The 25,143-nt window shown below is 39.8% G+C and overlaps 1 protein-coding gene across 2 annotated transcripts; it reads right to left on the bottom strand.

Moving 5' to 3' along the window:
- Positions 1 to 10: 10 nt before the first annotated feature.
- DHX32 (DEAH-box helicase 32 (putative)) lies at positions 11 to 21,947 on the bottom strand. Of its 2 annotated transcripts, none has more exons than XM_027655132.1 (11): positions 21,093 to 21,947; positions 18,392 to 18,585; positions 16,254 to 16,626; positions 15,705 to 15,950; positions 13,445 to 13,544; positions 13,172 to 13,330; positions 4,747 to 4,938; positions 3,641 to 3,790; positions 2,373 to 2,563; positions 1,351 to 1,532; positions 11 to 267 (listed from the first exon to the last, which is right to left on the bottom strand). In XM_027655132.1, the coding sequence occupies exons 1-11, from the start codon at positions 21,360 to 21,362 to the stop codon at positions 72 to 74; spliced, it is 2,253 nt and encodes a 750-aa protein (XP_027510933.1). In that variant the 5' UTR covers positions 21,363 to 21,947; the 3' UTR covers positions 11 to 71. The 2 variants fall into 2 exon arrangements, with proteins under 2 accessions (XP_027510933.1, XP_027510934.1); XM_027655133.1 differs by lacking the exon at positions 21,093 to 21,947 and adding an exon at positions 18,782 to 18,881.
- Between the last annotated feature and the right edge of the window lie 3,196 nt (positions 21,948 to 25,143).

Raw genomic sequence — 25,143 nt, 5'->3', positions numbered from 1 at the left:
AAGGTGGGGGTGTACTTTGCATATATTGCTTTTATTTGTAGTTGTCCACTATGTCATAGTTCAGTCTAAAATCACTGAATGACACATCTCTGTTCAGTGGGAGCCTCAGTGGGAAATTCCTCATTTTCTTTGTTGTCATTGGTAGTTTTCTGTTCCTCCTTTGTGGTTGAAACAGGTGACAAGTGATTGATCACTTCCTGCAGAATATCCTTGCTTTCACTAGGAGGAAGATTGCTAAAATAATACTGAGGTACCAGCTCAGCGAATCTGGGGAGGAAATGAGACAAAACATGATTATTTTTTAATTGAATTCTGAAATATTTGAATAACTATTTCCACTCATACACAAAAGGTGATGCATAACAGCTGCCAAGTTGGTATTTCAACCCAAAATCTAACCTGTCTGTAAGAAACCAAAATTCTCTGCAAGATATGGTAGTATTTTGTGCTTTCAGTAGACTTGCATTTAATATACTCAGTCCTCACTTGAGGTGATTGTTGTTCAGTTCTCAGTGGTGCAGATGGCATTAAACAGTCATTTTCCTGGTTTGGAACATACTGGTTCAATAACATTATGAAAAAGGCTCTCCTATAAACATGGGAAATAGAAAAGCTAGGACAGGGAAATGTATATTCTTGGTGTAAAGAGATTTTTGCAGCAGGAAGACTGTAGCCTCTTGAATCCATAGAGAGTTGATACAGGATGATTCAGCTGGCTGGGTACAGAAAACATGTTGAAAAAAAGATTTGCTGGAAAATAGGTTTTCAGGGAACAAAGACATTTCCAGCTGGATTAATCTGTGAGTACACTGGTTGGTTAACTCTTTGAATTTTATTTCTGGATATTTTACTTTGTAAGAAGCTTTTGCAACTTATGAGGTATTTTTTTCAATTCATGACAGTTACAGTGGCAGTTATTGAGACTTAGTTCAGTACCTGAACAAATCAACACATGCTGGGAAATGCAGAAGGCTGACTTAAATCATGTTTTGTTTTGCCCAAAAATAATGGTAAGGGCTGAGATCACTCATCTTCCCATTTTTAGTAGCTCTGAGCCTTAATGCAATGAAGGAAAATGGAGCCATCAAGCAAAGCTACACAGAGTGACAGAACAATTCTGGCAACAAAGAAATAAAATTTATCCCACATATATTCACCAGTGAATATAAAAAGTGTGAAAAGCAACAATTTCTTCATCTTAGAGTGATGCCAACTCCTCTTGCTTGAGTAGGTATGAAGATTATCCTTTTCTCTTATGCCTCTTTTACTGATTTATTGGTTTTTATCCCCACAAGGTGATGATGTGGTAGAGGCAGGAGGGAAGAAGCAATTTCATCATTGTTAACTTACAGATCGGGTGATATCTCGGAGACAACTCGGATGGAATTGTCTTCTGAGAGACTGAACTCATGGAATAAAACCCACTCAGGAATCCTTCTGGTGTTGTAATAGGATGAGAAAGGATGGAGCTGGGCCACTTGTCTGTGTGTCAGCATCAGGTAGTTCCCTGAGCCATCCACATCACGAGCAATCTGAAAAAAAAGAATGCAGGGAGTCATCCACTGCTCAATTGATCACTGTTTGCCTAATATATTAAAACCAGAAATTAAACTTGCCTTCAGACACTTTCAGCTGGAGAGGCTAAACCTCTTCCCAAATTTGTGTGGGAAAGCTGGGGGCTGGATACCATGAAATGAGGCTTAAAGAATATATTTGTGTATTTGAAAGGAAACTGCAACAGATGAGGGCAGGTGAGTACATAAGTGTCTGAACTTGGCTTTGAAGGGTCTGTGTGAAAACATAAACATATATTCTTTAAGATATAGACTCTTCATAGACTTCAAAATACTATGTGTGACAGGACACTTGAAATAGTGTAGTTTGGAGGAGTCATTCTTGTGCTGAGATGAAGCACAGTGATGTGAAGGAAAACATGTTCCAGTGAGAATAAATTAATCTTGTTTATGTTTACAATTAGAGTATCTTACTAGGCTGAGATGAAGTAAGCTGTGTATTATGTGCACCTAAATATATTCAAGTAATTTCTCTATTTCCAGGGTGTTTTCACAGAAACACCTTCAAAAAGGAAATAATGTTTAAGAGAATATTGCAAGGTAGAAGAATTTTTTGAGGTAAAAGAGTTCTTTAAGTGAAAGTCATTGTAATGGTTGACAGTTTTCTTGTTATTTCTTATTCTGTGATAGCTGAACTCCAGAGAAAAAGTTGGAATGGGTGGAAGTGTTTGATACACCATGGAAAAAATGGCTTTTATCCTTTTTGGTGACCAAGTGGTTTCACTAACTTAAATTCTCTGAGAGCATTTTATATGATTTAACAATGCAGCAAGATCAAACCACGGTATTTTTCCTTACATGCATGAAGTAACCCGATAAGAGAGCTTTCTTAATGTTTAGTGCATTTTCTTTTGATCCAAAGTCTGGTTGTGAAATGGGGAGTTCAATGCGCTTCATAATCTCCACCAGCTCGGCTCGGATGATTCCTGCCATCCTCAGAGCAGGACAGCTCAGGAAATAATCCCGACACCACTTCTCAGTGCTGGACTCTGGGGAGGAAAAAAACCAGTATTTTGACTCAAAGCAAAGTGTTGTTGATAGGTACAATCCACAGAGATCCTGCTCTGAAATGCTCTCTGAGTAGAGCAAGAAATTAAAACCATTTTGGAGGGAGTAGCTGTGTCTGGACTGTCTACAGTTCTGGTAATGAGCCACACAGATGTCTTGGGCTCACTGATGTTCCTTGTAAAGTCAGTGGGCAGTTCCCGATATCCTCACTTAGTTTTATAGAACTTTAACTGTTTCTTTCTGAATAAAATCCCTTATTTGGTCTGTTAAAAGTAACAGCTTCCAAGAGAATGAGTATCAGCTCTGTTTTTCTGGCTTTCTGGGTTCAGGCTGGGATATGGAGCTGAAATCACATCTGTAGTGCTGGTGATGGCCCTGCATTCTGGAAAAGGACTGGTTCTCCTGGACTTCCCTTCAGCATCCAGCATGACTGAATGGGAAATAATCTTACTTTCCCGTCTAAAGGTTTTACTTAGAGTGTGCAGATTTATCCCTCCATGGTCTAAGCACTGAACTCAGGTTTAATGACCCAGAGCAAGATGTTTGAGCACAGGAAAATGCTGTGAAGAGCTGCTGCTGCTGCTGTGCAGTCCCCTGGCTTTTAGTTGGTTTCCTGTAAATGTGACCTTTACTACTTTCCATTTTTCCCTTAGCTTTTCTTTGAGTTGACAGCTATCAAAAAACCATCGGAATTGTTGGGCTGCTGAGGGAATCAAGGCCCTCCTGAGCTGTGTTTATGTCCTTTCACATCTTAAACCTGGATTTGGGCTTTTACAGAGGGAACCATCGTTCTGGTTTGGCACAGTGTCACTTCAAATGACTACTGGAAAAGTACTTGCATATCCATGTTGGATGTGGGCTGCTGTCCTAGGTCATTTTCAATTAGTTAATAAACTAATATTCATTAGCAATAGCTACTCTCATAGGTTTCTCCCTGCAAATCAGCAGTTCTGGAAGGAATCATTCAGGAAGGGTTTATGACAACAGCTGATCAGATTTTCGGTTTGTCTTTTCCAAATTGGTCCCAGTGTGCTTCATTTTGGTATGGGCACACTCACCTTGGTTTGTGGAGCTGGCACTGGCTTCCTTGAAGGCATTGAAGATGTTGATAAGAGTAAAGTGATCTCCTGCAGGGTGGGAGAACCTTCTCCAGCAGGTCAGGGCGATCTCCTCTGTCCCAGGAGGAGTGTGTAAGAAGCAATTAGGAGCTTGGAAAAAAATCAACACAGTGGTTATGTTGGTTTTTTCCTTCCTCAGTTTCCTTTGGTGTCCAGCTGCTGAAGAGCTGAACCCACTTAGGGTTTATTTAATAGGATTCCTCTCAGTCTCTTGTTGAGTTAATGTGTGCTGTGGACACAAAGGAAGGTGAGCAGCTTTCTCCCAGAATGCTGCCAAAAATGCCTCATAGTGGCATGATCCAATTTAGCCAGAATCCATATGGTTTATTTAATATAGAAAGAAACTAAATTTATGGCTGTAATGCCTTAATTTGCCCCTATATACTGAAATTTGTGCCTCCCAGTGCATTTCACTTCTGTTGTGTCTTTGGAGGTTGTTGAATTTTTTTAAAACTAAGTTATGCCTGTGCTCAATCTTTTACATTTGTTACATGTACTTAAAAATTTTATCACAAGTTTAGGGCCACTGTTAAAAATCAACCCAGCTTGGGCATAAAGTTGGAGAACAATTAGTATATGGAGAACAATTAATGCAGCTTGATATCCTGTGGGTTTATGTCCTTCCTACCTGAGATTACGAAGTTATGTTGGTTTTATAACATACTTGAAGTAGAGAGACAAGTTCACAAAGTAATTCTTTGTAGGTCAACAGTTCAATATTGTTTATAATCAGAACTTCCCCTAACTTTGTCTGTAACAAATGTAGATTAATATGAGATAAGAAAGTTAATATTGAAGGGATGTTTCTGGCAAAAGACTGGAAGCCCACGGGCAGCTGAAGCATGGAAATGGAATGCTACTTATGGAGTCATTACTTACATTTCATTACACACCAAGGCAGGACTTAAAACAGCCAAAGATATTAATGTATTTGTAATAAGCAGGATGAGAACAACAAAAATTTGCTTTTGTGGATAGACTTGGAAAGAAAGCCCATGGATTTGGCAGGTGACACAAGCCAAGCAGTAAGACATGATATCTGGTACCTGTTACCATGGCTGCAATGGTGAGCATTTCATCCACACACTCGAATTCACACGAAGCCAGGAGTGACTTGGACAGTTGTGGGTCCAGGGGAAATTCTGACATAATAATTCCAAATTCAGAAAGGTTTCCATCGTTATCCAGGGCTGCCAGGTAATCCAGATCTTCCAAAGCCTGCATCAGGCTTTCAGGAGCTGAGAGAGAGGACAGAGAATTCAAATTCTTGAGAATGGCTACTTAAAAATGAATGAATGTTCATTATAGTATTTCAGTTTTATATTTCTTGCGTAAAAATGATAGAAGTCGACTTCTTTTATTTGATAATAAGTAAGAAGAAAAAGTAATAGAAGAAAGGAAGGCTGAGAACAGTCTGGAGGAATAAAAGAAGAGGTAACAGAGAGCTGTAGATAACTTGATTGGTAATTTTTATGTTGGAACAGTTTTTGTCAAAAGCCCAGACACAATGCTAAATAGTTTATTGCCCCCAGACTGTGTCAAAACTCCTTCCACTATTGGCAGCCTTCAAGTGTTTTTTTGGGTGCATGTTTGGTCTTTTTAAAGAGGGGTGGTCTCATTTGAGGGGTGCTGAGAGATACAGAACAGCCCTAGGAAAGAGCTTTTTAAACAGACAAACAGTTACAGAAATTGTAACTATCTTATTCTTACAGGTATTTGGAGTTGGTTGCCTTTTTGTTTAATTTTTAATTTTTTTTACGTAGTTTCTCATGATGTCAGAAGAAAAATGGGATTGTAATAAAAGAAAATGTATCTCTAGCAATTGGCTGGGCTTTCTCACTCCACAAAATTAACTGTTCAATTTTCTCTTATTGGAGGCTATAACTTCCTTACAACCTCCATAGGTAGCAGTGAGAACAGTGAGGTGAAAACATAATGAAAATATAGGAAAATGTCCTGAAAGGACAGGATTGAGCAAATCAGTACTTAAAATTAGAACTTGAGCAGGTCTGTAGGAAATCTGATGATGATGAAAGTAGGTCCCTGTGGCCAAACAAGCAAAGAGCTTCATGGAGCATGCTGGCTCCAGTCCTGGGGCTGGAGAGAGGGAACCTGGAGGCTGGGTAGAAGTTGTCAAGCCTACACTCCAAAAAGTAGTTGCTAGAGCATGAAAGACATTGGGGGAAATTTGGGAGCTTTTGAAGTGTGAAGGTTCTTTCCTCCCAGCTCTTTTCAAAGATAGATTTCTACCCCAGGTCTTACTGCCATGGTCAACGTGTTTTATGAGTGCCAGTTCATTTGTATCCATAACTGCCCTCTGGTCACTGCAGCAACTCCCTCCTTATGCCAGTTTTAGGAACTGCTTGATGTATCCTCAGTTTTATGGATAACGAGTTCAATTCTAGTCCCCTTGAAGCTGGTGGCAAAAATTCCACTGCAGCAGGACTTGGCCTCATCCCCAGCCCTGGAAGTTAATGAGTGCTCTGGCAATTTGTCAGCCCTCTGTGGGCTGCTGGCAGTTTGCATATTAATGTCAAATAAACCTCAAAGTAAAATAACCAAGCCCCAACCACAGCTGCCCACCCAGGCAGGGGGTGTATTTGGACTTGTGTCTTCATTAGGTGACTAGAAGTAATTTCTTGCATTTGTTGGGAATGGGAATGTCTCTGGCAGGCCAATTCTGATCACCGAGGTTAAAAGCAAAGCAAGGCTGTAATTAGCTGGTGGGTCCCATTTCTCCATAACACCACAGCTGCAAGAAGATCTTAAGAGGAGTTTTTTACTTCACTGGCAGTGAACTTTTAGTTTGTTGCCATCTCTCTGTAATTAACTACTTATAATCAAGTAAGGAAAAAAATGTAAGATGGGAGGCAAACAAGCACCTGTTGTTTTTAACCTTTTTCTGTTGCTAATGTCTGAAGGGGAAAAAAAAATTATTTATTATTTCCCCTTGCGTGAGTTTTTATACAACTTCTCCAGTGTGTAAATCTGCCGGTGTTGTGGCTTCACTCTAAAACACCCAGTTTTCAGACAAATACTCTCAGGTGTCTGTAAATTCCTGTTAAAACTGTGGACCTTCTTCACTCTCAGAGTTCCTACTTCTGCCTTTACAACATGAGGGCTTTCTGTCTAGAGAGAACTTTTATTGCCAGGTGTATGAGGTTTAATGGGATAAAAGATGAGCCCTTACAAAAGCTGAAGCATCTGAGAAGAAAATACTTAGGGGTTTTAAAGAAATGAAAAGTAACAGCTGATGATGACTAAGAGTCAGTGACAGGAAATAAATATCAGTGACTGAAAATACAGGGAGAGTAAAATGGTCATTCAGATACATGGTAATTACTAGGAAATCATGGAAAGCTAATTTCCAGAAATCAACAAAGTAGTTTGTGCTAGAACTTACAAAATATATGGTTACATGGCAGCCAATTTCGATCTCCTGATAGCATCAGTAATTTGCATTTTTATGCCCTAGAGTTAGTTGTCTTGAGATTTATAAGCACAAATTACTTCCCTGTCTTGCTATGAGTGTTCTGAAAATAGAAAAAGAAGACTCCTGGAGTTTTATTGCTCTAGAAAGGACAAGATAGTAAAGGATTAGAGTAGGTGAAGGAACAGTAAAAAATAAAAAATACAGAGTAGGGCTTTCAGATATGGGGCTGCATTTTGAGGCACAAAATCAATAAAAAGTCAGTGTAAGAACAGCAAGTGCTCACTGGAGAGCTTTTTATGGTGTGATCCTATTTAAATAAGAACTGTGACAAACCAAAAGTAGCGGAGATGTTTAGATATGGAAAACCCTTCTTTAAAGAAGAATTCTGCATTGTCTTACAATTATTTCTAGCCAGCAAATGCCATTATTTTTAGGGGTTTATGCCAACTCCAGTCACTGCTGAACCACAAAGCTTTGTGGCTCCACAGCTGCTTTCACAGGAGCAGAGTTTAAAAGAAGCTCTCAAGATGTGTCCTGTGCTTTCAGCAAGAAACTGTTACATCCTTGGAATTTTAAAAGGTATTTCCTAATCTGATATTGTCTTTCCCTTGTCTGTGTTCTTTGGTTGCTCAAGTCTGGGTTGCTCTGGGCTTGTTTCAGGAAATCTGACCAGTTTTATATTAAAACAGACCCTGCTCTTGATCAGGCTTAGGAAAGCAAATATATAATTAATTGTCATTGTTAGCACTAAACTAATTTCTCTGAGAGACTCAAACTACTTAAAATGATATTGTTTCAGTTTTTTGTAACTTTGACATGAACAGTGAACTATGTCTCTAAAGATAGCTGCACCTGTAGTCTTTTCAGTATCACATTCCACATGGCTGAAATTAAGTGCTCAAGTGACCAGATAAATACAAGTATTATTATTGTTGCATAAGGAACAAGTGATTTAGGGGTTTGGTTGAAGCTCACAAATAAGTGAATATTAGAGAGAGGAAACTTAAATTTCATAATTTTTAATAGTCCACTTAGGATCCACAGCTCCTACGTTCCTTCTGCTCTGTGCAAACATTGAGTAAGTAAAATATCTTTTTCTTGGTAGATCTTTTCTTTCCATGGAAATAACTGTTATAAAGTTAGAGCTGACATGAGTGTCAGGTGAAGGGATGTTGTCTTTAAAGAGCTGATTCACTGCCTGGCAAACAGCAAGTTTTCCAGCTCCTGTTGGGCTGAGCAACAGGAAGAACTGCCAGAGTAATTACTGCAGGGAGAACAGTTCTGGGGAATGCTGCTACTGTTTTTCAACATTGCTCCTTGGATAGCAAACTGAAGATATGGAGAAATATAGTGCCAAGTTTTCCTCAAATCATGCAAAGGCTTTTCTTCTCCAAGCACAGGCTTCTGTGTACAGGTTCCATCCTGATTCTCTTTTTTCCCCTGTAACTGAGGGAGGATTTTTCAAGAGTCTGTCTTGCTCTGAAGCCACCAGTTCTATAACTATTATTTTGAAATTATAGTTGATCATTAAACATTACTTTTCCAAACTCATAATTTGCAGTCTTTCCATTCCCCCTTACGCTGCTTCATCACTCCAGTGAGGCTGGTCATGGTCCCTGCTGTGTTTTCTGCCAGCAGGGACAGGCAGGGCAGAGCCTGACCTGCGTTTTCCTGACAGCATACACTGAATAATATCTGCACACCAGGGATAGCACTGACTGCTTAGCAACATTTGTTTTCTGTCTGCTCTGTGTGACCCTCAGAGCACCTACATGACTGTGCAACATGTATATACAGAAATAGAATCATTTAAATAATATTATGTATCATTACTGTCCTCCTTTTTCTCATTTTTCATCTTAGCCTCACAGATTGGTTTGGGTTGGGAGGGACATTCAGGCCCATCTTGTTCCACCCCCTGCTATGGGCAGGGACACCTTCCACTGTCCCAGGTTGCTCCAAGCCCTGTCCAACCTGGCCTTGGACACTTCCAGGGATCCAGAGGCAGCCACAGCTTCTCTGGGCAACCTTTTGGGATGCCCTTTGTGATACCAGCTCTAAGGAACTGGCTACTTTCAGTGGGGTGTGGGCTCAGTTATTAGGCTGTATTAACTGCCCTGACCCTTATTCCTGCTGCCAAGGGACAGGTTGTCCTTTATTTCTTCGTCTGCTGTCTGGTCCTCACCTCCCCCAGTTCTTTTTATCCTTTTCCACTGATTTGTATAGCACAGACCATGACCTACGTGGCCATGTCTATGCTATCAGAAATCTTTTCATTAGGAGACATAACACTACTTAACTGATGAAATTCAGAAATCAAACCATCAAAGAATTAACAAGTAAACTTGAGATACTAAATCTGCCATGAAGTGGTCTCTGTTGAGCAGACCTTGCATGGTACATTGAGTTTCTGTCTTTGACAGTCTGTTTCTACTGAAAAAATAAGCAAACAGTTTTCTTTCCTGGAACAATTTGAAATTATACACATTTATACAACTTCTGTTATGATGGATTTTCTAGAAATATATTCTTGGTGGGGTTGTAATAGCGCAGCTGTCAAATTTCATGGTCTCCGTGACCATCAACAAATACTTTATTCTGAAAATTGTTTATGGTAATTGTGAATGAATGCAGAATCTGCAAACTGCTTCCACCTTGATTTCTTACAGAAATTTTACACGGCTTCATCTTTATACTGATTTGCATAGTTTAAATAAGGATTTTCCAGTGATTTACAAAAACACATAACATTGCTGCAATCCATGGGACTGGAATTCTTTTGTCCCATTATAAAACACAGTAAAATCTATCTGATTAACTGATGCAAATGTAAACACATCCCTGTTATAGTGGCACAGGAATTCCGGTAATGCACTTCAGAGCTGCAATGCCAGATACATTTTCATATGGCTCATGAATCCTAAAAAGGGTAACAAGCTGCATTAGCTGCTCTCAATTATGGCATGAATTAAATGCAGCAGCTGTAAGCCTGACATGTTTGTTGCTTTCATAATGCAGTAATGAGTCAGAGTTAATCCCAGCTTTTATTTTTCCTCAAAGAGCAGAGGAAAAAAACCCCTCGTGCACATTGTTGCTGAGCAGAAATGAAATGTTTGACTGATGTAATTTTTACCTCTTATCTGCTGTATGTTCTCTCCTTCACGTGCAGGAAATGGACTGTGAAGTACTTGGAATTCTTGCTGTGAATTTCAGTGTCCTTCTGATTAGTTTATTCACCAGTTCCTGTCCATACCTTACTCATCTCAGTGAAAACATTATTTTCTTTAGGAGAAATTCAGCATGGATTAAAAAAACCCCAAGCCTCCATCTTTGCAAAGGAAAGGTGAGAATGTGAGTTGGGCAGAAAGGATCCAGAGGAAAACCTGTGGCACATGGGAGATGCTGCAGTGTCTTTACTCCCTTTACTCGAAGGGAAATCCAGTCCAAGGAGGTGAAGACACATGGAATAGTCAAACTCATGGCAGGGAATTGAAACTAGATGATGTTTAAGGTCCCTTCCAACCCAAAACCATTCTGTGATTCTATGATTCTATGATAGATAATGAAGCCTTTTTGAGAAGGTAAAATCTGCTCAAGAGAGGACACTTTCCCTCTCTGAGAGCTCTTCTCTTTGCCTGCTCTGCATCACTGTCCTGCAGCACATAATCCAGAGAAGGTGTAACACCTATTTGACCTTATAACTAGCAATAAAAACCTTCAGAGCTCCCTTGTAACTGGGTACCAGTGATATTTGGAGCCGGGCAGCAGGGGCTCCATGGTGTGATTTTAGGGTCAGTCTATTTTATATATTTTTATATATCTATTTATATAATTCTGCTGGATTTTGTGCTTCTTTAACCACTGGAGATCACTGTGGCATTGAGTATCTGTGGCTGGTTGGGTCTATCTTGGCACAGAATGAGAAAACTTGGGCTTTCACAGGCTGGGATCATTGACCCAAAGCTCTTGGGAAGATGAAGGACCCAAATTCCATCCCGGGAAGTGTCCTAGACCATGTTGGAAGGGGTTTGGAGCAACCTGGGATAGTGGAAGGTGTCCCTGCCCATGGCATAGGGTTGGAATTGGATGATCTTTAAGGTCTCTTCCAACCCAAACCATTCTGGGGTTTATGTGCTTGAAAGCCTGATGTGTGTTTTGAGTTCTGTGAGTTGGTCTAATACAATAACTGACTCCCCTTACAAATTCCTTCCTTCAGTGTTCCTGTTCCTTTCAGACAAATGTGTTTCACAGCAGGTCCTTCAGACTGTGTTCTGATCATGTCAGGTTTACAGGGGGGATTGTGGTGGGGGATCAGTTTACTACCAGTAGGAGAAAAGTTCATTGCCTGCTCCAAAGTGGAGAGAAAGCCAATGTGTGACCTATCCTAGGATAAATGAAGAGCTGTATTAGACCATTAAAGCTCTGTCTCAAATGTTTAATTGTGTGGGGCCTAAGATGGGAAGGAGACCAGGAAATGGTGCTGACTTTCTCATCTCCTGTCTGGGGACTCCTACAGAGTTTGTGGGATTTTTCCTTTGTTCAAACAGTTTGTCTGACATTCCTCACGCTGTTTCAGTAATTCCTAAAACTATTCAATACTCAACCTCACACTTTTGAACTAGTTAGCACAAACTTTTTTCGTATTTAACGCCCATCCAAGTAAAGCTGATGCATTCACCAAATGCCTTCATGATTTGTACTCATCAACACAATGCTTTTCTTCAGCTGCGTTATCCAAAATACAGCCAAAACTTAGAATCCCTACATCTGTGAAATCCTTAAACGCCTCTAGCATTTCATTTTCTCTGAATGCCTTCTCCATTGTGTCTTTAAATCCCAAAATGTGAATGCTTTTCCTGGTATAATTTTACTAATTCGTTCCACAGTTCGAGAACAACTTTCTTCGTATCCAGTAAAAAAACTTACGTGTTTTAGTATATTTTTTTGTAGTAAAATACATTTTAAATTTGGGTGGAAGACAGCTGTATTCCATGAGCATTTTCCACGCAGGTTTCCTAGATTCAACACAGGAGGTGACACTCTCAAGGACAAAATACTTTGATTCTCATCAGCTTTTGCACAGACTGGCAATGTTTTTTCATATGTCTTTTAGGCATGTTTCTGCTAAAGAGAAAAGTAGAATTTCTTCCTAAAAATTCCACTTCCAATCTATTGCAACATCCAACAGTGGGAATTAAGCTCTCTATTACCGATTAATTGCAGTGCACAACACGTAGAAGACAAGTAGTTGTTTCAAATTCAGGTGTGTCCAAGAGGAAAGGCAGAATAATATAAGAATTCTTCCTATTTGGACTGGAAAATTGTCTGGAATGAAACCATTATCCACCTCAAACCAATGAAACCAGTGCTATTTCCTTCACTTTAATGGGTTTCAAATCAACAGCAGGATTTGCTGGGTGTTGTGATAGGCCAGAACAGAGAATATTCTTCTATAGAAAAAGTCCTAAATTATGAAGTCAGGAGAAAAAAAAAGCAACTTCCTTCATGCACTTACATCAAAATTCAGTGTATTCCCTGTCTAACACTGCAAGTTTATTTGGGTTTATTTTATAAAGACTATTGTCCTTAAGTAACAGCTCATTGTAAATTTGAGGTGGGAGATGCTGGAGGATAAGAAGGAAGCTCATTTCCTCCACATATATCCCCCAGGTAACAACAGTGCTTTATTTGGGTTGTAAACTTTTGATTAAAGGAATCTGTTTTGTTGGATATCTGTACAATGGGACACACATTTTCTTTATGGGTCCCAGGAAAATAATATGAAACTTAGATGAGAAGATATTTGGAATATTGATTTTTTTTTTTTCACTCCAATTCCATTCAGATACTTTATGGTATTTTTTTTAAGTGCTGCTATTGAATTGGGAACTGTTGTAGGAGATAAGTGGTAAAAGCAGAGTAATATTATTACAAGTACTTAAATAAAAAACAACACTATGAGTAACAGGGCAAAACTAATGTTTAAATACCTTCAAAAATAATAATAAAAAGATGAAAAATTGGAGCATCCTCCTTACCTGGGCTGCTTATGAAGTCACAGTGTGCAAAGCCAGCAATGTCCATCCTCTTCAGGAAGAGAACCAGGCTGATTAGGTTGGATTCCTGCACTTTGGCTGGGACATGTGGTTTCATTTCTTTGTCTGCAAATTCCTCAGGATACAAACAGAAGAGTTTGCCTGGAAGAGATTTCGGGAAAAATTACCTCTTGTTAATTTTTTTTTCTCACATTGCAGTTTGATTCTATTAATAATTTGAGCTAATGGATGTAAATGTTGAGCTGATAATTCTACCTGATGGAGACATGCCCAGAATTTGTTTATGCATCTCTGCTTGACTTTTGCTGATAGGCTGGGTTAGAACAGAGTCTGCTCTGATTCTAGGATTGTACACCTTTAAATGAAAGAGATATTAAGCATCAGATAAGTACAAGAAGGCTACAAAGATATTAATGGTCTGTATTGAGTTCTTCTCTAGGTCATTTTACAGAAAGTGTTGTAACAGTTTCATTTCTTTTTATATCACCAGCTTGGAAATGAGAGCAGTCAGCACTCACAAAATGAGAGTTTTGCAGTAACTCCAAGTGTGCTCTTAGATAAATGTCTTTGTTCTGAAGAAATGCACCTTACTAAAGCAGAAAATGGTGTCATCTAGAAAAGCATTAAAAAAGTTATTTATTTCTTCCAATAACAGTCTAATAACATTTTGTTCCATAAATCCAGATTTTTGTCTGAACACTGAAATCTGACAATTCAGTACAGGAGACAACAGCTGTATTAAAGATGTACAATGCCCTGTTTCTTTTTTTTTTCCTTGATTATGCTTTATTTTGATTAAACTGAGGAGCTGATTCACTCACTGTTCTGGTCACCAATGATGTCCATAACTCCCACAGCGTTCAGCAAGACATAAAAGGGCTGTTTGGATAAGGCGACTTTTTAATCATGACATCTGAAATATCTTTGTCTCCTATAAGCAAGGTCTTATTAAAAAAAACCAAACAAACCATCCTTCAGTGCAGGGGACAAATTTTTTTTCCTCCAGGTAAATATCCCAGCTGTGAGACTTAGGAGGGATTTTGTTTTGCACTAAACTTTCCCTGTTCTCTCAATTTTCAGCCACACAGGTTGGATGTGTTTGAATTGCTGAGGGACGAATGTTACAGGACTAAACTTCAGCTGTTAAGACAAAATAATTGAATTAAAGGTAAAAATGTCATAACCAATAGTGGTGTTTTGATGGCTGTCAGGACTGTTGGAACTGATTTGTTCCCATTGCTTCGTATTTTAGATTCACAGAAGTCTGGAAGCACTGAATTTTACTTCGGGCTTCATGTTAACTATGGAAATGAGATTCATTTTTGGCACCCAAAAAACCTGGAGTTTTAGAAATAAGCTGGCTTATCATGGTCTAATTGAAAACTGCTTTTAGGCTCTTCTTCCTTGCACACCAAAGTAGGACTTTTTTTTTAACTTGACTGGAGTATGACTTAGTTTATAACCCCCATATGAGAACCTTTAAAAATGACATGTTTTTGCAATGAAAATGAAAGGTCCTGGTAGTTCACAGGCTTCTCCCTGAACTGTTTTCAGAGCTAATAAGGATTATTGACCCTGCTCCAAGATTTTAGGAATGCTTGACTTCAATTTTGGTTATTCCACCTTGCATTATAGAAAGCAATTCTATTATATTGTTTCTTTTGCCTATTACTGGAATATTTATTTTGACTAGTAGGCCATGTGGGACAGTTACAAAGTCTGTAGTAGTGCAGCTTTCAAACTCATGTGTAATGACATGTTCCTACATAGTTGCTCATTCTTTAGTTCATCAGTTTGGTATGAATGAAAGAAATGAGATATTTTTTGCAGCTGCACTAGCCCTTCCCAGGGTGGGAAACAAGAACTGAGGACATATTTAGAATAAACTGTAAAAATTCAAAGGTTAATTAGATAGATTGCAGCATTTTGAGGTACTTGGATGGTAACACATATCCAGAAGGAGCACAAGCAGCTTTAAAAAGGAGAGTTTCCCTGTGTGAGCATCCCGTAGTGTTACATGATTATGGCACTACATGGATTATTTACTCATTAAACTAAGAATGAGGTTGATCTATCTTTATTTACCAAATCAGGAAATCTGCCAGTAGGTACCCAAGAACTGATTGTATTTTGTTTTAAATATAAGATACTGAAGAGATAGTTAGGACCAAAACTAAAGTGAGATACATTGGTTTGGTGCTCAAATGAGTGGCAGTTTCATCTGGGTGTGTTAATCTGGCTTTAGAAACTTGAAATTTTTGGTTTCTGACTGAATTTAGGAAGTAATTGTGACTTCTTGCTTGGTTTTCACATGAGCTATCCATGAAGATTATGTAGATTTTATTAATTTGTATCTTAAAAATACAACAGAACCTGATTTACAACAGAAAAGAAAAATATATGATCCTTTTGTAACCATTTGCAGTAACCTGAGCTGCACATTTCCCTTTCCCCCACCGTGAAAAGGCCCCTCTGCACAGTTCATTTGTGACAGACTCTGATTTGCTTTACTGACCTTTCTTCTTTCAACACCGACATCGATGACAAAGGTCACGTTTTTAATCCAAATCAAAGATTCTCCAAAGCTTGTGGTGAGCAGCACTTTCCTCCTGTATCTTTTGCAGCATTTCTGTTGGTCTGGCATTGGTTTGGGAATTGGGTCTTGTTTTGTGGGGTATAAAGGGATGGGGATGAGTTCGCCAAGGTCAGGGTTTAAATTAGGCTGCTCCTGTCTGATCATTTGATAAGCTTTTTCAATTTCCTGTAATCAAGAGAAATGCATTTTTCCTCATGAAACTGTTATGTTCTTACTCCAATTGCAATATATAAAATTATCAAAGTATTCACAAACCTCCCTACTCTACCTTAATTATTATATTTAAGAAGATACAAGTATTGTACAGGTCTGTACACTGTACTTTACCTTAATTATTATATTTAAGAAGATACAAGTATTGTACAGGTCTGTACACTGGCGATAAGATATTTATAGGCCACCTAAAAAGAGAAATATAAATAATTTCTTGATTAAACCCAGAAATAATAGAGTAGGTCAATCCCTTACCTGTTCACACGCCAGGAAGATCACAATGTCCCCCTTCTCCTTGGTGTGGTGGATCTCGAGGAGCAGCCTCAGGGCAGCCCCAAAGAGGTCCCTGTGGGTGGAGCAGGAATACACGACCTCAGCGTGGTGCTTCATCTCCACCCGGATCACGGGAATGCCACCACAGTAATCCTGCAGAGTGCTGCACATGTGGGGGGCAGTGAGGACCACCAGCCTCAGCTCAGGCCTTGCTGTCAGCACATCTTTGAGAAGGCCAAGCAATGCATCTGTTGCAACAGTCCTTTCATGCACATCGTCCAGGATAATAACCCCGTAATAGCTCAGGAGGGGCGTGGACATCATTTCCCTCTGCAGCATATCATCTGTACAGTACCTGCAACACAGAAACAGGAAACTCTGCAAAGTTGCTTGGAATATTCAGTCAGGGGCTTGGGGACAGCTTGGTTCTTTCTGTTCTAACAAGAAAGATTTCATAAGACACAGTCTCAGCTCCATGCTTAAATCCTTCTTTAAGTAGTCACACACTCGGTGAGATTCAATGGCACTCAGTGGCACTGTGGTTGAAAGGATGCTCCAGGCAAAAGAAGAAATACTTCTGCCCTAAAATCATGACTTGTATTACCTTTTATCTTCCAAACTATCTAAGCATATTACACACCACAAACAACTCCTGAGCTTGGAACTAATACTTTCAGATGAGGAAAAGAAGGAGCACTTGAGGCAGTGCCAGAACCAAGATGAGAGATTAATTCATACCCTCACTTTTGTCCCTATTATTCCTGCTCCTGAAATTCTTTTTAAAGGATGTTATTTTTTTGTTGTGTTGCTCAGCAGGACTTTGAAATTTTGAACCAGGTTTCGACGTGTGAGAGGACAGGATTCATCTCCCTTTCCCAGCTGGAGCAGCTGCGGCAAGTTGTGCTGCAGGATGAGGTTTACAGCGTTCTCCGTGAAAAGAGAAAGGATGTGCAAAAGGCAGAGTGGCTGAAATTGATTTTCAGAAGGGGTGAGTATCCTCTTCCCCACTGGAAATCAGTGGCTGGGAAAAAGGTTTGTGATCCAGTTTTGTACCTGCCATGTTAAGGAACCGGAGAAAATAACTCTCCTAACTTTCTGGGAGGCTCAAAAGCTGAATCTCTGTGTTGCTGCTGTCATCTGCCTATAGTTAATACACTAAGTGCATTTCTTGTCTCTTAAATATCCTCCTAAATACTTTTTTCTCTTGTTACTGAATGTACCCTCATCTAGCCATGATTTTGGATAGCTTTTGAATTCCAGCTTTACTTTGAGACAGATTATCCCACGTTCTCTTATGATAATGAACATTCCTGTCCTGAAAAATAGAGGAGGCAAAAGTAGAGACAAAAAAAGGAATTCACTGAGGTGCTTGATGAAGTTTTGCCCACTTAAATCTCTACTATTTAGATTTTAACACCTTCAAACCCTTTACTGCTTCTTGATTGATCACAAATCTGCATTTTAAAGTATTATACATAGCTATATAAAGCAGCGTTGGGTTTCTTTGTTTTCAAGAGCTAAGAACTGCAGAGCTTCAGCTGCAAACTTTTGCACTTGCAAGGAGCTGTGAGCTAGACATTAATCACAAAATCACAGAATGTGCTGAGTTGGAAGGGACCCACAAGGATCATTGAGTCCAACCCTTAGCATCAGGACCATCCCCAAGAGTCACACCATGTGCCTGAGAGCATCATCCAAACAGTCCTTGAGCTCTGGCTGCCTTGGGGCTGTGCCCACTGCCCTTGGGAGTCTGTTCAGTGCCCAACCACCCTCTGGGGCAAGAACCTTTTCCTGAGATCCAACCTAAACCTGCCCTGATACAATTTCAGGCCATTCGCTGGGTCCTGTCCCTGGTCCCCACAGAGCAGAGATCAGTGCCTGCCCCTCCCAAGGAAATTGTAACTGTAGTGAGGTTTCCCCTCAGTCTCCTCTTCTCCAGCTGAACACACCAAGTGCCCTCAGTGTCCTCACACGGCTTCAAATCAAGGCCCTTCCCCATCTTTGTTGTCCTACTTCGGACACTCTCTCATGGCTTCATATCCTCCTTATATTGCGGTGCCCGAAACTGCACACAATATTCAAGGTGAGTCTGAAGACCTTAAAACCCCAAATGCACCGACCTCAGGATAGTTTCTGGTATGCAGCAGCTTTCAAAAGGGATGAGATACCCCACTTCATGGCCAAGGTTGACATCCATCTCATCAGCCACACGCAGGGCCAGCCTCACCGCTGTCTGCCCGTGCGCCTGCGCACACACCACCACGCCGTGCTGGTAGCGGGCAGACAGGCAGTGCTCAGCACACCACTGAGGGATCTGCAGGGAAACAGGGAAAAAAAAACCCCATGATTTAGTGTTTAACATGTTTAACAGAGGCTGTAATTCAGAAGCTGACAGCATAGAACAACTAAATCAACACGAGCACCCGCTGCGCTCGCTCGGAAATCGTCTGCCCTGATAAATGTCAGCGCTTGGAATCTCGTAAGTGCTCAACAGGAATGAGAAGGTTTACCTGGGAATTTCTCAACTGGACTCAGATTAGTTTGAATATATTGCAGAAGGGACAGATTTGGCCTCCAGGGAGGAGGTGGCACCAGCAGTGTCGTAATAAGGACCTGCTGGTGGATCCAGCGTGGTTAGAGCAGTTGTTATCGGGCTGCTGACAGGAATAAACCTGCTTGTGTTATATCATATCCATAGAAACACATCCCACAATGAACAGGACTTCAAACTGACAAATGCCACAGTAAATATAGGTAATTTCAGATGAATTACTCTGCAAACAGTGATCACTGAAACTTGAACTGCTCCAGCAGCTTACACAGCAGTGCTCTAATTTATAGATTTACATAAAATCAACGCTGGAAAATATTCATGTGTTATTGTCATTGCATTATAAATATTATTTTAGTGAAAGTATTAGATTTCAAATCCTTTACTTAATCAACATATAAAATCAGGTGCATCTGCCATAAATAATTTATTTGATATAGTTATATATGTATTTCTAAAAATGTTTAAAAACCAGCCAGCAACGTGTTACATCTTATTCAATTTGTTTAAGGACAATTTAAAAGCTAACATTTCTTACCAAGTAGTTTGTTATTATACAAAGTTTGCTGTGTATAAATTACAGTCAATAACAAGAAAGATTGCTCTCCAAAAGTCATTCCAGGCACCAGGTGGGTATGTGTGTGTCACTTTTATAGGAACATAGGAATTTTCAGTGGGAAGTGTGATGTCTCTAGTTCAATATGTGATCTCCAGCAGCATCCAGTATCAAAGTCTCTGGCAGGTATGAGAAGCCCTTCAACAGCAATTGTCCCACAGCTTTACCTGCAGGAAAGTTTTCTCCTGTTCCCAGTCACAAACAATAATATTGTGGCTTCTAACACTTGTTTGAAAATTCTCTCTTTACTATGGCAACAGACTGAGATTGTTATATATTGTCAGAGCAGAATTTGATAGTCCTGATTGATGTTTGTGTGCTTAGAATCAACTGACATCTTGGCTTCAGCGATGTCTTCGCATGAGTTCTGCAAAGTAATTTTGTGTTCTTGGAAAAAGTGTTGGCTCCTGGCTGAAGGGAGGGAAACACCATTAATTCTCCCTGAGAAACAGCCCTACTGATTTCAATCCTTCATTCCCTGAGTACTTTTATCACCTTACTTATGACCTGACAGCAAATCCGCTCTATTTTTTTCCTGATGTAGCACTAATCAGAACCAAAATACACTTTCCAAGTAAGAATATGCATTGAATCCAAACCAGGCATTGCAGAGTTTGCCATTTCCACTGGGGTTCAATGTGATGATGGACAAAAAGAAGCAAAAAAAGGCAAGTTTAGTCAGGATTAAGGAGAAGGCAACAAAATTCCCAAAATTAACAAAAGAATGGCCAGCTAAATGTAGAAGGAATTATTTACTGCTAAAATACTAAACCTAAGTCCTAAAGTATTTTACAGTTAGTCTTGGTCTATGTGCAGACTGTGGAAATACACCTATAATTTCAGGAAGGAAAGATTCCAGCTGATACATTCTGTAATACATTTAGAAGTGTACATTTGGTAGGTTTTCATGTTGAGATGTTACATTGGGATATAAAAACAAAACAAAAATGAACAGTGAACATACTGGTGGGTACAATAATATTTTATACAGAATTTTTCTAAGGCTGTGTGTATATTTGGTTCTGGATTTTATACTGTAGCAGTTCATACACGTGGTCTGCAGTGTTCAGAAAGGACTTGATATTTTTAAATTTAGTATTTAATACAGAAAAGTTGTAGTTTGAGATTTTTATTAGTTGTTTATGAGCATCTGAGACAATCTGAGAAGTGTTACTCTTGAGCTTAGCTTACCCTGAACCCTAAAAACACCATCAGCCAAGTAAAACTTGCTTGTAACAGACAAACATAAAGTACCCATTTTCGGTGAACATTTAAAGAAAGTTGTTTAAATGTTCCATATATTTTAAATCCGTGTTTGACTGCATTGATGTTTATTCACCTCCTGTGTTTCACATCTGTTTCTGCACTGAGAACTGCTAAACTCAATACAACTGTGTGTGCTGCACCTCTTCAGAACTGGGTGCTTTTATTCTGCAATACCAGACAGTTCTCAGCATAACACATACAAGGAAAATGTAAATTTGGATATTGATGTGCCCAATACAGGGAAACAGCTGTGTATACTGAATTATTGCAAAATTATTTTTTAAGAATATATAGTATTAGTGAAATAGTTATAGCAAAAGAAAAGTGGACAACATTAAATGTTCTAAAAATAATTAAAAAAGACCCCAGCCAAGTCTGTTGTACTGACCTGGGAACTCTTGCCAGTCTTAGCATCTCCTGCCACCATCACAATTTGATTATGAAGCAAACTTTCCATGAAAGTATATTTCTCTTTCCATATTGGAAGCTCTTCTCTCTCTTTCAGAAGTTTATAATAACGGGAGGAGTAAGGCAAGCCATCAAAAGGATTAAGCTCTAAATCTTCTCCACATACAAGTATTTCCTCTTCATCACCATCACTGCTGTCAAGTAACTCTGAAAAGCAGTGATTTTCTGGAGAAAAGGTTAAAAACTCCATTTTTCTTGCATAAACGATTCCCAGCAAAAACACATTAGTAGTGGAAGGAGTCCTTTGTGTACTGATGGATCATTCTGGCTCCCTAAACCTGAGGAAATCCATTTTTCCTTGCCCCGGGATTAGTATTTTGCATCTCTTCGGTTTAAAAGTTCAGTCTTGGGCTCCAGCTGCCTTTGTGATCTGCTTGTCCCACTCCAGGTGGTTTAATAACCTTGAGAAAATATATTCAAAAAATCATCCAAACTCTTCAAAGCCACGATGATTAAACCTAAAGATGTTAAAGAGAAGCTGAGTAGCTTTTGCACTCCAGTAGCCTGTGAAGTCCCAGTGTGTTTGCTCTTGTCTGCTCCGGCTGGGCCAGGCTGGAGAATAACTGGGAAAGAGCACGCTGAGCCTGACCTTTATCACTCCTGCTGCCGTGAATAGGAGGCTCTGGAGCACTTATTGTGATTGCAGGGATGTCATGTGGGAGGCTAATCCCGGCACAATGGGCTTCACCCCTGGGTGCTGCAACAACAGCGAGCGGGGAGGCGACGGAAAGAGTCCGTCGGGAACAGCCAGTGCTCTGGGGTTGTGTTGTTTGCAGTGTTTTAGCAAGTCAGAGCGGTAAAGAGTCGTTTTATATACTCTGTGTATTAACTCAGAGATCTTGCAAGGCTTTGACAGCTTTTGCCACTGTTAAAATGCGCTTAATATGTTAAAACAAAGCAGAGCAAGTCCAGTTCTAACCCTCCAAGGGCACCAGGAGTGGCCTTGAAAGATGGTGGAAGAAAAACTTACTGACGTAAAGTGACTCCAACTCCTGGGGCTCAAAAGTAACAAAATAGTGTTTCCTAATCTTGACTGATCTGTACTGCAAGACAAATATTAAATAACATTTGTTATTTTAGCTCCAGAGGCAAGTGTCCTGCTGAACAATGATGCTGATAATGTCTTGATGAACAGACTGGGAGCACAATGCTTGGATGCTTTTTCTATATCAAGCTTTTTCTGCACTAAGTAATAGAATGAAAGTTATTACCTCTTCTTACGAATTTTTCTTGTTTCATAGCTTTGGACCATCTTGGCTTTGATGCCCTAAATGCAGCTTCTGATGGCAGCAGCACAGGAAACCAGCAAAGAGAAGGAGGAGAAACTCTTTTGTTCAGCAGCCTGGATATCTCAGTACAAACGAGATAAGTCTAATTATGTGTCTGTGCTGCTCACAGAACAGGCTGATTATTGGCACTGGGAGTGCCTGGCACCAGGGACTGACAGACTGCCCAGTTTGGGGACCAAAACTGAGTGTGATTTCCTGGGAGAACATCTCTGAGGGGCAAAAGGACCAGGTGATTTACCTGCCCCCTCTCTGGTGTTACAGCAAATGACACTGAATTAGGTCATTCAGCTGAACTTGCAAACCACTTTTCCTATGACCTTCATGCATAACTCTACCCTGTGGGTTATCTGATTTTGTGTTACATCCTTCCCTGTTTGTTGCTGCAGACTCCCTACTGTTGAGATCTCTGCTTCTCAAATGTGCCCAAAATTACTCAATAAGGCAAAATGTCATGAAAGGCTTGGAAAGGATATCCTCTGTGCAGTGCAGGTTTGCCTTCAAAACACTAAGAACTGGACAGCAATATTTTCTGGTTCACTGAACAAATTTGTATAGTCATATCACAGCAATATTTTTATTTTTCCTCATTTTTGATTTGGTGATACAAAAAAGCAAATTTAAATGTTACCAAATCAAGAAAAATGTTTATTATTATTTGAAATATCATGAAACTAATACTCCTTTTATGATACTGGATGTTTTAACAGACCAGGTTGTTAAATGATTGATAACCTCATTACTAGAGCTCTGGAATTCTCTTCCAGAGGATTGGCTTCTGCTCCTGCCTCTGTTAGTCCTTAATTTTGCTGCCTGTCCCTTCTGTCCTGTGCTGTCACTCCACCTGCCTTTGACCACCCTGTTGAATGTCTCCTTGTTGTTCTTGGCTTTGCCTTTACTATTTAGCCAGATCTCTTCTTCCTTTTAGAGTGGTTCACCCTTTTCTGATGAGGCTCCATGATCATCTCTTCTGATTGTCATTATTACAGCAGGCCCTTAAGGACTTGCAAGATGTAAATTTTAACATAATAGAGCAGGATTTTATTAATGCTAATAAATAACAGAAACACTGCAGACGAGTGCTTTTAGCAAATGAGGGTATAAGCTGCTTTAAAAGATATCAATGAGAACTTTGCTATTGATTTAAATTATATGTTGTTGTTCAAGTGCTTATGATAATGTGCTCTAGGAAAGCAATAAATACCACATAACATATTCTGGATTTTTAATAAAGACTTCTTAATATATAGGCACTCTTGGCAGCTTTGCTGTTAAATCTTTCAGAGGAGGAGGATGTTCTGTGTGTAGTTTAAAATAATTTAGATTTGTGATATCAGTGGCAATACAGAGTTCTTTCTTTTTCTGCTCCATTTTGCTTCCCCTGTTTTGGCAGCAATAGTTTGCAATAGCAATTGGAATTTAAGGGTGTCACTTATTTTTTTTCCCCCCAGAATGTTGTTTAAATAGAGGATTTCAGATTTAATTTACTTTATAACGAAGCGAATTAAGCCTGTGAAATATGAAGGTGAAACATATTGTATTTTAAAAAGCAGAATTATAGTTTACTGTTGTTAGATGAGAACCAGCAGATGCTGTCAAGAGCAGTTCCTCTTTCCATCCTGTTTTGCAGCACAAACTCTTTTGATGCCAAATCCCTCCAGCACTCGTACGTGTGTCCACTGGGATGTGGAACAGCATCTTTGCAACTGGAAGTGGAGGGGCTGTTCCTAACCTTGAATTAGGTTAGTCCTGAAGGCTTTGCTAATTTTCCCTTTTAACATAATAATAGTAAAAAATACGTGTTCTGGGGTATTTCTGTATTTCATATTTTTGTTTGTGTGCCTGGTACAACACCTGGTGGCTCCACTGCACTTTAACCCAGGAGCTGCCACCACTGTTAACTCTGTTTGTCCTAATGAGCCAAACAAGGGCTATGTTTTACCTGCCAGAAAACTTAGTTTATTCCTCGGGACTGGATTACCTTGCTGAGCCACCTCTGTTTTACCATGGCCTGAGCCTGGTGGACTCAAGGGCCTTGAAGGTGTCCGGGACAAGGAGGAGCCCAGTTTTTTCCTGGACATACAGTTCCTCGTCCACATCCACCACGGAGTCACTGTTCCCCGGGGCAGCCAAGGAGAGGGGTGCAAGTGGGTGGGTTGGGGGATAACTGAATTTTGGCATGTTAAACCCTCACTGAAGATGTTTTCTGTGAAAAAGCAGACCAGGGCATTGTGTATAACAAAGCTGACCTTGTGACCTCTATGCACAAACCAGCTGGAGCCCACTGCAGGGGTGAGCAGTGCCCAGCACCAGTAGAACCTGGAAGTGAGAACATCACCACGATTTATGGAGTCCTGCTGCTAAAAATGACACTTTCATAGTCTCAGCAGGATTTTTTTTGTTGTTGTTTTGGTTGCTTTTTATGATGCTGTGAATATGAAAGCTTGGTGCCTGGCCAAGAGTCAGCAAATAAATGTGAAAAATACCCATCTCATTTGAAGACTCTGTTAAACTTCTCCCTTGGCTTATGGACAGCAACATTTAACCTTGCTTATACTGTAACTTAATTACAGTTTATTGAGCAAACTCTAAAGGTAGAATAGAGGATTTCCATCACATGAAAGAGGCTGCAGCAGCACACACCATTCACACTTCTATTGTGTTTTAATTTCCTCTTAAGGATCT

The sequence above is a fragment of the Corapipo altera genome, unplaced genomic scaffold, assembly GCF_003945725.1.
Source record: "Corapipo altera isolate COAL_440 unplaced genomic scaffold, ASM394572v1 180, whole genome shotgun sequence".
Lineage (NCBI taxonomy): Eukaryota > Metazoa > Chordata > Aves > Passeriformes > Pipridae > Corapipo > Corapipo altera.
Note: the sequence above shows the minus strand (reverse complement) of the source record. Positions and strands in the feature narration are given on the sequence as shown.

Bases quoted from the DNA above. Each gene is read 5' to 3' on its own strand.
- DHX32 (XM_027655132.1), bottom strand. From the start codon at position 21,362: ATGGAGTTTTTAACCTTTTCTCCAGAAAATCACTGCTTTTCAGAGTTA. The intron at 4,939-13,171 runs GTAAGGAGGATG...CCTCTCTCTCAG, and splicing joins TGACTTCATAAGCAGCCCAG to CTCCTGAAAGCCTGATGCAG. The intron at 2,564-3,640 runs GTGAGTGTGCCC...TTTCCTCCCCAG, and splicing joins TGCCAGCTCCACAAACCAAG to AGTCCAGCACTGAGAAGTGG.